Here is a 13,229-nt window from a genome sequence, read left to right as displayed (position 1 = left end):
GATCTAGCTGAATTAAAAATCAAACACCTCCTCAAATACATAAATCTACTATACAAGTACTCCTATATCTAATCTGTAAAGTAATCATATATGACAATCTATTCATCCATCCATGCCTGTCTTTATTTATATCTGCAATGTATATAAAAGCATGTCTTTCTCTGCTTAAACAAATTTAAAACCTGCTTTTGATCATAGACCTATGTAGATGAGTTCATATTTCATATTCATATAAGTGATGAAGGACCTGTAGCTGCCCTAATAAAAGGCTCTTTGCTATATAAATTCCAGTAAGGACTGCATAGGAGAAATGGACAGCTCCTAATCATTAGGGAGGATTCGGGTTTGGGCTCTCTCTCTCTCTCTCTCTCTCTCTCTCTCTCTCTCTCTCTCTCTCTCTCTCTCTCTCTCTCTCTCTCTCTCTCTCTCTTGTGATCTATCATTCATGGGCTTCATTTAAAATTGCGTAAAATATTTAAAGTTGGTTGGATTTCTTCAGTGGGCTTCAGCGGTGACCTCCCCCTCAGTGCCTGAAGTCAGTGGAGAAAGATATGCAGCAGGGAGAAGGAAAAGAACAAGAGAAAAACAGGGCAAAGAGGAAAGGTGTATGAGAGACCGAAACCGTGAAGTTTCCGCGAGTTTCACTGTTACTTAGCATTGAACAAAAGCTGTGTTTGGAGTAGAACACTATATGTACGGAATAATGCACAGTATTTACTATACTGTCTACACAAAAAAAAAAGTAGTGAAGTGGTATTATTCCACTGTAAGTGTTTCAAACATTAGTGTTGTTGCCAAATGAGCTCATTATGTTGCATGTGAGTGGCATCCAGTTATTATCTTGGAAATTAAAAATTTGCTAACATATGCACAATGTTTTGCCATTTTTTTGTATAAATAGTGCAAGTAGTGTTTTAACACTGAAAATTCCAAAAAGAAAAAGTGCACTTTATACCTGGATGATGCGGAAGTTGCGATATTCTTTTCTTCCCTATTGTGAGTTGTATATCCGAGTGAATCGGCTTCACAAACAAGAAAATATTTAGGGCGGGACTTGATTTTGTCCATGCGTAATTGATTGGATGGTTGAGGTTTGCTATTGGTGGATCTCATGTGAGTGACAGGTTGCCCTCATCATCAGAGAAGAGAAGAGATGATGCTGCAAGAGAGGGGAGGGAGGGGGGGGGGGGGGGTGGGGGGGGGTCATTTTGATTAAAGATTAAAGGACACATTCATTTTTAAACTGTAATGATGTGCACAGATTAATCATTTATAACAAATAATATCAGACTTCGATGCTGAATGACAATGGGAGGCCAATTCTAGCACATTGCATTGTGAACATGAATATTACTGTGCACAATATACATGTGTTGGAGAATTAGTATGAATAATTGTAATAGTAATCTTACTTGTTACATAAAGTCAAGATGAAATCAAAATTGACTCTATTGACCTTTTTGCGTGTTTCTGGTCTCGTTGTGAACAATATATTGCTGCATGTTATTCCAAAGAAAAAAAATATTCATAATCTTTCTTTCATAAAAAAGAAATAGCTCATTCTGCCAGTGAAAAAACTCTGTTTTTACCCTTCTTCAAAGCCAACCTTGTCCACTCTGCACAATCCAATCAATTCCCAATGGATTAAATAAACCCCCTTCACTCAAAACACTTTTTTTTATGAATATTCTGTTTCACTTGGAAATTCATCACATTACGGAAAGGAATTGGGTTGAAAATGGTGTTTTTTTAACAACATCTGATCAATAAAGTTGTCACCGACAAGGACCTAACATTGTGGAAAAAACATCTAAAGTAAAACACTTTTTTAAAGGAGGCATTTTCCCCTTTTATTTAGCTTTGCCGTAGGAAGTTACAGTGAGATCAGTATAATAGAAGACACAGATTGAAATATTCCTGCTAATTGGAAACCTGGTGAAGAATACCGTAAAGTGGAAAAACATATCAGAAATACCCGTGAGAATCTGTCCAACGTAAAGGAGATTTACTCAGCCACTGCTAAAACATGTCGGCCCTGGTACAAATTCACTGGATTGCCATTTATTGTGTGTGGAAGCAAAAGTCAGCAGGGCTACATGGGAATATTTTGATATTCCCTTACTTGAAACCTGTAGGTAACTAAAAAGGCTTTGACTACATTAACCAAAACTAAAGACCAGGAGAAAAACATAGGAGGGAAAAGAACAAACATAAAGAGGCAGGAAAGTAGGAACGCAAAGAATAATCATTGATGTTCGGCATTCACTTATGATGAACAGAATGTAAAAGAAATGATGCCAGATAGTAACAAATCCAAGAAAATTTTATTATGAATATGGCACCTGTAAGATGGTAAAAAAACTGTGTTACAGAAAGACAACCATGTATGACATGTCGCTTTAACTGATGAAAACCTACAAAAGTATAAAATAACCCTGTTGTAAAATGAAGTATGTACATTTTTGAATTGCAGCATTATTCATGGTAAATGAACAAAAAATGTTTCCAAAAAAATAAGCCAGGCACTCAAAGTTAGCTTCAGTTAGTTGTTTTTTGTCTTTTTTTCCTCTGAAAACAAAAAACAAAATCAAAATGTACCATAGTTTTCTCTTTTTAATATTTTAATTTGTTTGTACTTAGAATTTATAACACTGTTAACACTGATACTAAGAGAATCCCCTTTCTCCCATATTCTTCTACTTGGCACCAAGTTCCTCATAAAAGAATCTGTATAATTGTACAAGAAATAGTTAAAAACACAGACACAGTCTTCACAGGTAAATGAAGTGATTTCTCATATTGTAATTTTTAACACTATTTATCTGACAGCAGCTGAGATTAGTTTAAGATTAAATCACCAGCAATCATTTTGACACAACACAGATACATTGAGACAGCTCGCCCGGCTGTTCTGTTAGTAACATATGGGTGTATTTCCTGGTCCACAGTGTCTGTTTTTGGAGCTGTCCCCAAACCCCCGTCCTGACCAGTTCTGCTCTACGTACAAAATGCTAAAATCTAGGATCCTGTTAACCTGCAGCGACGCCAAGCTCTCCTGCAACCGTTCAGACAGCGAGTCCCGTTATTGTCATTTTTAAAAACATTAATATCATGACCTGGGTTTGAGTAACAACACGTCTTCACAGAAACCACAGACACAAGTTTCCTGATGTCGGGGGGAAGCCTGATTCAGGTAAAAAGACGAAGGCCCCCCTTCCCTTTGCCGGACAGACTAAAAAACACTAAACATCGACAAAGCCGCTGGACTGAACAAAATCAAGTAAACCAAACAATCAACTTAGTAAACATGCATTTTCAAAACACCTATAAAAATAGATTTTATAGTGCGAAATACTTTTTTCATCTCTTTAGAAATCTTTAAAATTGTTTATTGTCCTGAAATACTACTGTCATCTTTTTTTTGTTTTTATTTCCTGTGAGTTGCAGGGTCATTGAAGTCAACAGGTTTGGTGGAAACCAATGAAATACACCCAATGCACAAGAGAAGCACAAGGGACTCTGGGAATGTTTCACATCTGAGGCTTTTAAGGTTCCAGTCTGCTAAATGCTACTTCAGTTTTTTTATTCCTCATCACGTTTGGGCTGGAAACTGCAATCCCAGAATACCTCAGTGGCAAAAAATGGCTCCTTAAACCTTTGAGCTAGTTTAGAGTCTTTTATCTCTGAGAAGAGAGAGAGGTCTGTAGACTACACAACAGCAAAGCAATAGCAGAAACAGAAAAAAGTAATACATACAAAAAGGAAGCAGCAAAAAAGGTGACACTACATTGGAAGGCCACCACACAAAATCCACTAACCTCCACTGGTTCACTAAGACTGCAAGGGGGCAGGAAGGAGAACAAATGTTTCCCCGCCCAAGCCCGGACTAGCACAGAGAGGACAAAGGACAAAACAGCTACATTAGCTCAGTATATACTGCATATAGTAACACACACTTAAGTTGCTATGGAGACTGACAGCCAATGACACTTACACATTGTACAAGTTTACGGTTATCACGCTGCATAATAGATGACTTGATGGACGGCTGTCAAACGATGAAGTGACAGTTTTCTTCCGTTTTATTACTTTCGTTTTTTTTTAAACATCAAATCACAGTGTTTTAACACCAAACTGTGAGAGTAGTTTTTTTTGGCAACAGTGGATAAAGATTTAGGAATGTGGATTTTCAAAACACATTTTTTGATTGAAAATGCATGTCCTTATTACAATCTCTGTTTGATATGTGATTTTTAGAGAGAGTTTAAGGGGTAAGGGATGAAGGGAAACTGATTTCGGAAAGGAAACCAGGCTTGTAAGCTAAAGAGGGAGTGTAAACAATTAAGCCAAACATTTATAATAAAACAAATCCTCAAAACAATTAAGAATAGCTCTGACATAAGCCTGTTGGAGTTTAACATTCATCTTCAAGTTTGTGATGCAAACTAGTCTCCGTTGCACTGAGAGATAGAAAGGAATTCAATGAAAAAAAAAAAAAATTTAGCGTATCCCTCTCTCCAGATTCATTCAGATTGAGTTAAAATACTCAATGTACCACATGCTCACAGGTAAGTGATGAATATAATAATAATAATAATAATAATAATAATAATAATAATAATAATAATAATAAAAAATCAATCATAACAAAAGAAGTCTGTTAGATGTTTGACTTTTCTGTAGAAAAGCTCTGAAGCCGCCATTTGTCTGGAGTTCCGGAACAGTACCTACATCAGCCAGCTGAGTGAGGGTAACTCAATGATAGCACCATGGATCTGCAAAAAGATGATGGAACTGGAGAAATCTCACACTGACCTGTTCCATGTCCTGGGATTTTATAGTAACATTCTATTCACAGGTCAATACCCGGCTAAAATTGCTTTTTTAAATGCATGATTTGCAAGTTGAGCTATAAAAAAACGAAGAAAAAGCATTATTTCTAAAATACTATTCCCCCTTTAGAAAGAACTTTAAAACTCTTTGAACTACATCAAATAGGGTAACATCTTTTTATCAGCATCAATCTTGATTACATCAAGATACCGTTAGAAACATGAACCGTTTCTTTTCTTGTCAATTTTCTTTTTCTGATACCTTTAAGACATCCTAATGAGGATGTTAGATAATCTGGACAAATATTTCACCCCAGAGAAGACATACGCTACAGTGCTATGAATTCCCTGTGGCTCAGAGGGAACTCTTTACAATAGAGGTGAGTCTGTTTAGTCCGTTTAGAGAAACCGTCACCAAGAACTTGTGTAAGGAGGCGAGAAAGAAGAAAGGGAAAGTCGAAGAGATAGAAAGATAGAAAGACACAGAAAGAGAAACCATTCATTTCAGTTACACAAGCTCAATTGCTCAAAATTCAAAGTGCTAGAACATCTCACTTTTCCCCAACTTTGATACACAGTCTTTTTGCCTCTGAAGAGTCTTTTTAACACAGTTGAACACAGTAATATGGTCTCAATGTTTTGCTTCAATCCTCCTTGCGCTCCAGAGTCTGTGTGTTGTGGATGCCGTTGCTGTAGACGGGAAACGGAAGTGTGGAGAAGAGTCCCTCTGCTGTGGTGAAGACGTTAGCAGCAGGCATCTGCGTGAGCCCGGCTCCGCTGACTGTGGCCCCAAAGGGGGTGGACATGTTGAGCCGGTGCACATGATGGTAAAGCATCTCCATGGGTGTCTTGGGGTCTATGCCAAAACCGGGCCCATCAACAAAGTTCACAGCAGTGTGGGCGTTAGGCAGGAGGTTGCCCTGCATGGCCAGGCTGACATCTGCCGGGGCGTATCGGATCGTTCCAGTGGTGTAGACTCGTGGGGATGCCGTGCTGGTTGCGGCAAGCGTTCCTGTGACTCTGTGCACCAATGGAAGCACCACATTCCCCGCTTGTAACCTCTGCAGGGCTTCCAGATCACTGGTGTAGAGCAGGGAACCGGAGGAGGTGGGCGTACCCTGCTGCTTGTCCCGCGGTGAGGCAGAGAGAGGTGGGGAGAGTGGGTCAGTGGTGGTTGAACTGGAAGGAGGAACCAAGCTGCCTGGAGTTGCGCTGGACACTGAGGTGGGGGCGGTGTTATTGTTGACACTGCTACTGTTGCCATTGAAATTGAGCTTTCTGCTGCCTCCTCCACCCTCGGCACCAGGTGGAGTGAGGACGGAGTCGGGAATGGACACCTGCAGGCCGGCAGGCGGGGGGGAAGGGAAGGTGTCGTGGGGTTTTGTCATGCTGTAGGGGGACTCGTTACGGGAGATCTCTCGGTTGGGTGGGAAGTTCCAGATGCTGCTGTCGTTGTCGAAGTTTATAGGTTCCGACATCTCAGTCTTGATCTTCAGCACAGAGGAACTGGTTGGGGAGGGTGGAAGCAGAAGGGGAGGCTGGTCTCCGAGGGTGGGGTCCAGGCTGCCAGGGCTGGGGGTGGCAGCAGCCGAGGGAGACAGACGGAGACGTTGGCGACTATCATCCCATTTCTGCTTTTTCCTCCTCTTCTTTCTCTTCTGGTGTTTACTCATTGCCGGCCCGCTCAGCTCTCGTCCACTGTTGCAGTCCTTCACAATCTCTTCTGCATCATCCTCTTCTTCTGAGGAGGAGGAGCAAGAGGAGGGCGAGTCCTGCAATTCCTCCACCTCGCCGTCACCATAGCGCTCTACCTTTATGTGCAAACCACCCAAGCGGCCCTGCTTGTGGTCGGTTTCACAGTCAGAAGGTTCCAGGCTATCATCACTGTCCTGACTTTCTGGATTGCTGGAACTGTCTCCTTCCTCCTGTCGTCTCATCTCTTGCTCTGGCGGCCGGCCCGTCTGTTTCTTACTGTCCGTCTCTGGATCTTCACTGTTCTCAGAAGACTGATTCCCCTTCCCACCTGACTTGGAGTTTTCGTTGTCTTCTGGGAGAAAGAAAAAGGTTTAGAGGACAAGTTTCCATTCACATCATCATATCATAGTTTATCAGTACCTTGCACACGAACCATAGTTCACTAAACATGATTAGGAGTTTTACAATAAGGGTATTTATTTAAAGCTTAGATAGTTGGGAGAGCTCCAGTTGGACATATATTACTTGTATGAACAGGACACAATTACACCTGGGACATAAACGGTTATTTGTTTTGGTGACTTGTGAATGATGTGATGTATCATTAGTTTTGTCATGAAAGTCTCGAATTCTCTTCAGAACAAGTGACCTTGATGGGGGGGGGGGGGGGGGATTGGAAATTCTGGCCTTAGGAAAAGCATGTCTGCATTGGAAGAGAAACACAGGGAGAGAGATAAAGAGACGGAGAAAGACAGAAGGAGAAGGCGGGGTGTAGAGATGGGTAGGGAGTCTGAGAGGAGAAGAGGGCATGGTTTGGTCCAGCTGCAGCTGGCACAGTCTGTAACCTTTGTGATGAAGGCTGGCAAAAGGCTCGGCAGGCAGAGATGCTCAGGGGCCAATATGTTGGCACCTTCCCCAGACTGTCAACTGGCCTTGTTCATTCACAGCCTCCACCATCTTTGGAATCTCACTTCATCTTCTTTTGGAATGTATAATTAATATCTCCAACTGGCTGTGGAGTTTTAATTGACTATTTACACCAGTTTTAGGGACATGTCGAAAGCACCACATTTCCTTGTCCTACATAATTTCCAGTAATTTTTGAAATGAAGATATTTTACACAGTAAGAGCCCTCAGACGAGACATTTGCATTTGGTTAAAAGACAAGTGTGTTGTGTATATAGTGTGTTTTTTTTAGAAGACTACTTGATTGTAAAGAATTAAAACAGTTCCATGAACTGGGACAATAACCATGGAGCAAGAAGAACTGGCTTTAAGTCTCCTTCTCAAGGGCAAAATAATGGGTTTAGGGCTTGCTCCATGTGGGGATCAAACCAGCAACATTACACTAATTCTGAAATGAATATTATCATATACACTAATATCATATTTGCAATGGAATGCGACGAGAGTGGTACGCTACCAGAATTCTCCTTGGAGTCGGATTCAGAATCCGATGTTTCCGAGGACTCTGATGCTTTCTCTGGCAGGTTAGGCAGCTGTGCGATGTCCATAGGTGTGTCTTTGTACTCGGGATTACTGCCCATTAAAAAAGAAACCACATAAAAAGACACATTTAGAAGATAGAAGTCATTCACTTTGCCAGCTGAGAATCATTCACAGCCGTGTGAAACATCCTTCACTCTCTTCTCTAGAATGTTCCAGACATCCTGATTGATTCACTGCGGCCCAAACCACAGAGCATTCTAATGATCTCTCAGCCCGTACACAGACCCAAAAGCAGTTTGAGAAGAGTGGTGCGTTTAGCCTTCGTCATCTTACAGAAGAGCAGACTATTACTAACTCTCTCAAGTGGGAAATACTTTCATCTTGTTACAGTGCCGGATGGAACAAATCAAAATCTAAAGATATGGCATTTTCATCAAAGTAAAAGACTCATATACCTTAGTACATAGTTGACCCAGATGACGTTTTTTTCATTGGCGTTCTTGGCGTTGATTGCAATAGTGGCACTGGACTGGATCCAGATATAACCTCCATTCTTCTGAATCCAGCGGTAATACTTTGTCACACTTTGACCTTTATTCATCACTATAGAAAGAGGAGATGATAAGAGAAAGGAAAGGTGGAGGAAGAGGAAAATAGAAGAGGAAAAAAGGGAATAAACCTGTGAACATTGTAATATATGAAATGACACTGCTTAAGTTTTCAAAAGTTTACAGCAATACATATACTCGGGTTTAATTACAACAACAACTAATAATAATCATAATATTTGCATTTAGTGAGCCCAGGTAAAGCTCAAACCTATCCATTATTTCATGCTGTGTTAACATCATGAACATTACTAATCTCCAAAGCCCAGCAGAGGGTGCTGTGACTGTTTGCTAAGGGCTCTGTAATTGTGTCCTTGTCTGAAGCTACTCATGTGAAGACACTGTGGCAGTTGCCATAATTTTGGCTAAATTAAGCACTAAATGGCGATCTCAAATAATATGAATTTGCATTAATCATTGTTCTGTACAACAGAAACAGTCGGAATCCAAGCACGGCAGTAAATTCAGATTCTGGGTTTAATTACAGCTACAAATAGCCCTTTCCATAAAAAGAGTCCATTGAGAAGAATGATTTATAAAAGAATAAGTCTAGTAATTAAAATCATTACAGACTAATAGCATTGTTTAAGAAGCTGTCCCAAAGGCTCTGATAATTGACTTTAGTTCACCGACTGCTTTCTGTACCAATAAATGTAAAACTAAGCTGTAACTCCAGAAAATTTAGACAAAAAGCCACGAGGTGTTTATCTGACTTGTTCGCTGTGGCCAGTAGGCATGCCCTTGACTCACCTTCATTCTCTTTAACAAAGTTTACAAGCAACTGAGGGTCTATGGATGGGTTCAGTCCAATGGAATGCATCTAAGCATTCTAAGTGCTTGGTGAAAAAACATCATATTTTGCATGTGAAATGACAGAACTGATGATAAAATAAAGAACTTCTGTGGTAAATATTCCCTAAAACCAACTTCAACTGTACTAAATTAAGAGGTGGAAATATTATCTTTTTCTATTTCTAGCTCTTTTCTCTTGAAATAGTTTTAAATCTCACAGTGGTAGATAGATGGATGTGCCAGTAATGTACATTAAATTGGATAAGTATTATACAGTTTCAATATATTAAATCTGGTCATACATATACAGTGATTCTCCCCCCCCTCCCTATCTGTGAACACGTGAGTCTGAGTGGTCCCTTTAAACCCTCATTACTGTCTACAAGTTTTCAGGACATTTTTCCCCCTGCCTTTAAACCTGATCTCATTTGCATTGCATTTGATGTGCTGGCCCCCTCGGCTCCACCCGGCACCACGTCTGTACAGGTGAGGCTTATTTTTTAACCCCCTTTCATTTACGCTGCCATTAAATCAATCAGGGGCTGCTTGAGTTATTGATTTAGTGGTAATGAAGCCCCCCCCTTTCTCTCTCCCCCTCCTCGCTCTTCTCTTTCTGTATCCCTCTTTTCTTTTTTTTCCGATGCAGGAGTCATTGGCTGCTTTTGGAGGCTTTAAAAGGAATACGGCCTCTTTAATCTGCCTGCCTTCTCCTGGAGCCTCGGGCGAGCCTTCAGGATGGTCTCTCTCTCTCTCTACTTCCGTTCTTTCTCATTCTATCTCTCTCTGCACCAGGGCCTCTGTCCTTCAGTTCTGTTAAATCACTTGGATCCCTTCCATAATAGCAGCTACCTTTCAGATACCCTTTACCCAGCGTGGCCTCACTTCCAGCAGGAGGGGTGGAGGGTGTCACTGTCATATAAAAGTAAGTAATTTACACCCGTGAAATTGCTTTATGGAAAAGTCCTTGCAGTCCACTGGGGTATTATTGTAAAGACAAGCCTTTTATGAATGAGAGAGCAGACATGCAGATCTGCGGCACCTAGGCAGGGTTTAGCTGGACAAGTGAATTGGAGGTTTTTAACTTGTATTCTTTGGATTTAATGGCGAAATTTCACCAGCAGAGGAAGTAAACACGTTGGCCATTTATAGAAACGGGGAGAAGTGAAATTACGACTATGACCACTTTCAAGGCATTAGAATAACTACAAGTAAAGATGCAATCATATGCTGGTTTTAAAGATTCCCTAGTGTTATAAAATCCAAAATGAAATCCAGTTTCTAGCTGGTCAAAGCTTGCTTTTTATGGCGATGTGCTGGTTGAGAATGCTGGTCTAACCAGAAGTCAAACTAGTTGACAACCTTGGCTAAACTGCTGCAAACAACTAAAACTAATTAAAATTACATTAAAACAACAACAAAACATTCAAATGAATCACTGCTGACGTAAATACAGTATTTCCATGGATACAGAAACATCTATTTCATATTTACTCTGAATCCATTATGGAAGAAAACTGAAGAAACATTGTCAACGGTACATGCGATGGGTGTTAGAGCAGGTGTATTTTTCCGCAGCTGTGGAGTCTATCTTCAAGCACAATAAGGAGTGAAGGGAGTTTTTCATTAAAGTCAGTTTGAACTACTCTTCAGAGACCGGCTCTTGTAGTCTGCCTTCAGGCACAGAGCTTCAGTCTCCTGGGGTTTCTCCACACTTCTGTGAGCCATCGTTTCCCACCTCTGTCTCTCTCTCGCTCTTTCTCAGCTGGTAAAAACACACACACACACACCCTCGGAGCATTTATGCGGTGAGTATTATACGTAGTCGTGTAACACAGTGTCTTTTATTAATTTAAGCTGTGTTGGTCCTGTTCTGAAGCTGACACAGGTGAGGTCAGAGCTGTCACAATGCATTTCTGCCCATATAAAACACCTGCTCTCAAATGCTTTGAGCACCACAGTTGGCTTTCTAATTTTCCTTCAGTAAACTAGAGATGATTTTTTCCAGTTATAAAGCTTAAATTAAGCCGTTTAACAAATAGATGATAGGTCATGTTTTAGCATGTCCTAAAAGTAGTAAGAAGCCCACGAGAGACAGTGAGTTTACCTTAACTGTAGTTCTGTCATGACAACACTCTGAGTATTTTGCATGGGTATAACAATATTGAAATGTTTGGTCTTGGCGGAATAAACCTGCTGCAGAGCAAGTACGGGACTTTTGCCAGTACATACACGACACGCTGCTGTTGTTCACATGAATTAACCATGGCAGATCTATACAGGTGGAGCTGGGGAAGGTGGATGGTTTTTGAAAGCTTGCAGCAAACACTACAGCAAATACTAATAAAGTATTTGAAGGCTGAACATGTGCGCTCATTGGCTAGAGATACAGCAGGAACCAATCAGCTGTGCCCTTCAGAGAATCATGTGATTACAAGAATTTTGAGTTAAGAACCTATTAGCCTGCGCCATCTAGAATTTCATGATAGAACTTTTATTTAAAACCACTGTTATGCACAACCTTGAATTATTGCTTTGATAAAATGGCTGTAACAGCAATATGAATTAAATAAATATTAATAAACAATTATCCTGCTCATTAATATAGTTCATAAGCCCAACTGTAGGTTGTTAATGGTTGTCAAGCAACTTTGCATTAAACAGGAGTTTTCAATTACTTTGAAGATTAGAATCTTGTCTGAACTTCGCATTTTAAAAGGAGCATAAACAACTCTTTAAGCAACTGTAGGTCAAGGTGTTTAATTTGAACAGATCTGCTCTAAATGCTTTATCAGGCCCTTAAACACTCGAGCAGTGGCACATGACCTCTCCAATATGCATCTGTAATATATCATACATCCCAACGCATTAAGAACACCACCAAATGCATGCACTCAATCCAAAGGACCGTACACGTCACTGCATCAGCAGCACAGATCTGTCGAGAGGTTTGACCAGACTGACATCATCCCTCTTATCCCTGGGTCTAACCAATCTGATGGCCCTGTGTGATCTGATATCAGTGTCTGATTAGCAATCAGCGGGAAATCACTGTATCTGCTCCTTAGTCACGTGCGTCATGTTCATGCAGACACCTGAAGATCTGGCTCTGACACATACGTCATTATAATGCATTTAACCTGTGTTGGGGGATAGAACCAAAAGTAGCAAGTAGTAGTGTGACAGCAGGAACTTACAGAATCAGTTCAACCCATTTATCTTCCATTTTCTAGTTGTATTAGTTATTGGTACAGTATTTGGTTTAAATGTATCTGCTCAAATTGAGATTGATTCAGTTTTTTATTGTTTTTGTACTAGATAAATATGGCTCTTATTGCACAAAAATATAAATAATAGCTAACGGTCATTTATTTGAACAAAGATGCTGATAACTATCAAAATATGATTTTTCTTTGACCACAAATATGTAAAAATAAATAAATAAAAAGATATTTAAATTATGAGTAGATTACAGCTTGGGAAGCAAAAGTTTCAACCAGCATTTTATCATATCGAGCATAAACGTACATAGTAAGATGCAGAAACGGCATCCCTATCCACTCTCTACTGCAGCGTCGTGAACGGTCATTCGCAGTGCGGCTAGATTTATGTTGATTGCCGTCACGCTAATGCGTAATAGATGGTTAGAAAGCCAGGGGTAGCTAGGGATGTGCAGTTCTCTCTTAGTGCGTATTCCTCTCTCTCCTTTCACACCATCTCTTTCTCTCTCCGCTATCAATGGAATCCAGGGCTTCAGTCCTCTCTCCTCTGCCTCCGCTGGGTTTCAAATCAAGGTCTAATGGACCCAATCTGGTGGCTTTTTAAGGCAAAGGGACAGTGCAATACAGTGGTAAT

The 13,229-nt window shown here is 40.4% G+C and overlaps 1 protein-coding gene across 6 annotated transcripts in view; it reads right to left on the bottom strand.

The window, feature by feature from the left end:
• Positions 1–2,302: 2,302 nt before the first annotated feature.
• The window catches only part of npas3 (neuronal PAS domain protein 3), a 339,316-nt gene continuing 328,389 nt past the window's right edge, over positions 2,303–13,229 (bottom strand). For 3 of the 6 annotated variants that reach the window (XM_077238920.1, XM_077238922.1, XM_077238924.1), the window contains 3 exons: positions 8,433–8,580; positions 7,952–8,067; positions 2,303–6,876 (listed from right to left, as the gene is read on the bottom strand). In XM_077238920.1, coding sequence (XP_077095035.1) covers positions 5,477–6,876; positions 7,952–8,067; positions 8,433–8,580 — 1,664 coding nt within the window. In that variant the 3' untranslated portion in view covers positions 2,303–5,476. Of the gene's footprint in view, positions 6,880–7,951; positions 8,068–8,432; positions 8,581–13,229 lie in introns of all 6 variants that reach the window. The other 3 variants (XM_077238919.1, XM_077238921.1, XM_077238923.1) reach the window with 1 other exon arrangement.

Source organism: Siphateles boraxobius, unplaced genomic scaffold (assembly GCF_051911475.1).
Source record: "Siphateles boraxobius isolate OS27281-9 unplaced genomic scaffold, OSU_SipBor_1 22, whole genome shotgun sequence".
NCBI classification, from domain to species: Eukaryota; Metazoa; Chordata; class Actinopteri; order Cypriniformes; family Leuciscidae; genus Siphateles; species Siphateles boraxobius.
The sequence above is the reverse complement of the archived record's forward strand: the minus strand, read 5'-3'. Positions and strand labels throughout refer to the sequence as shown.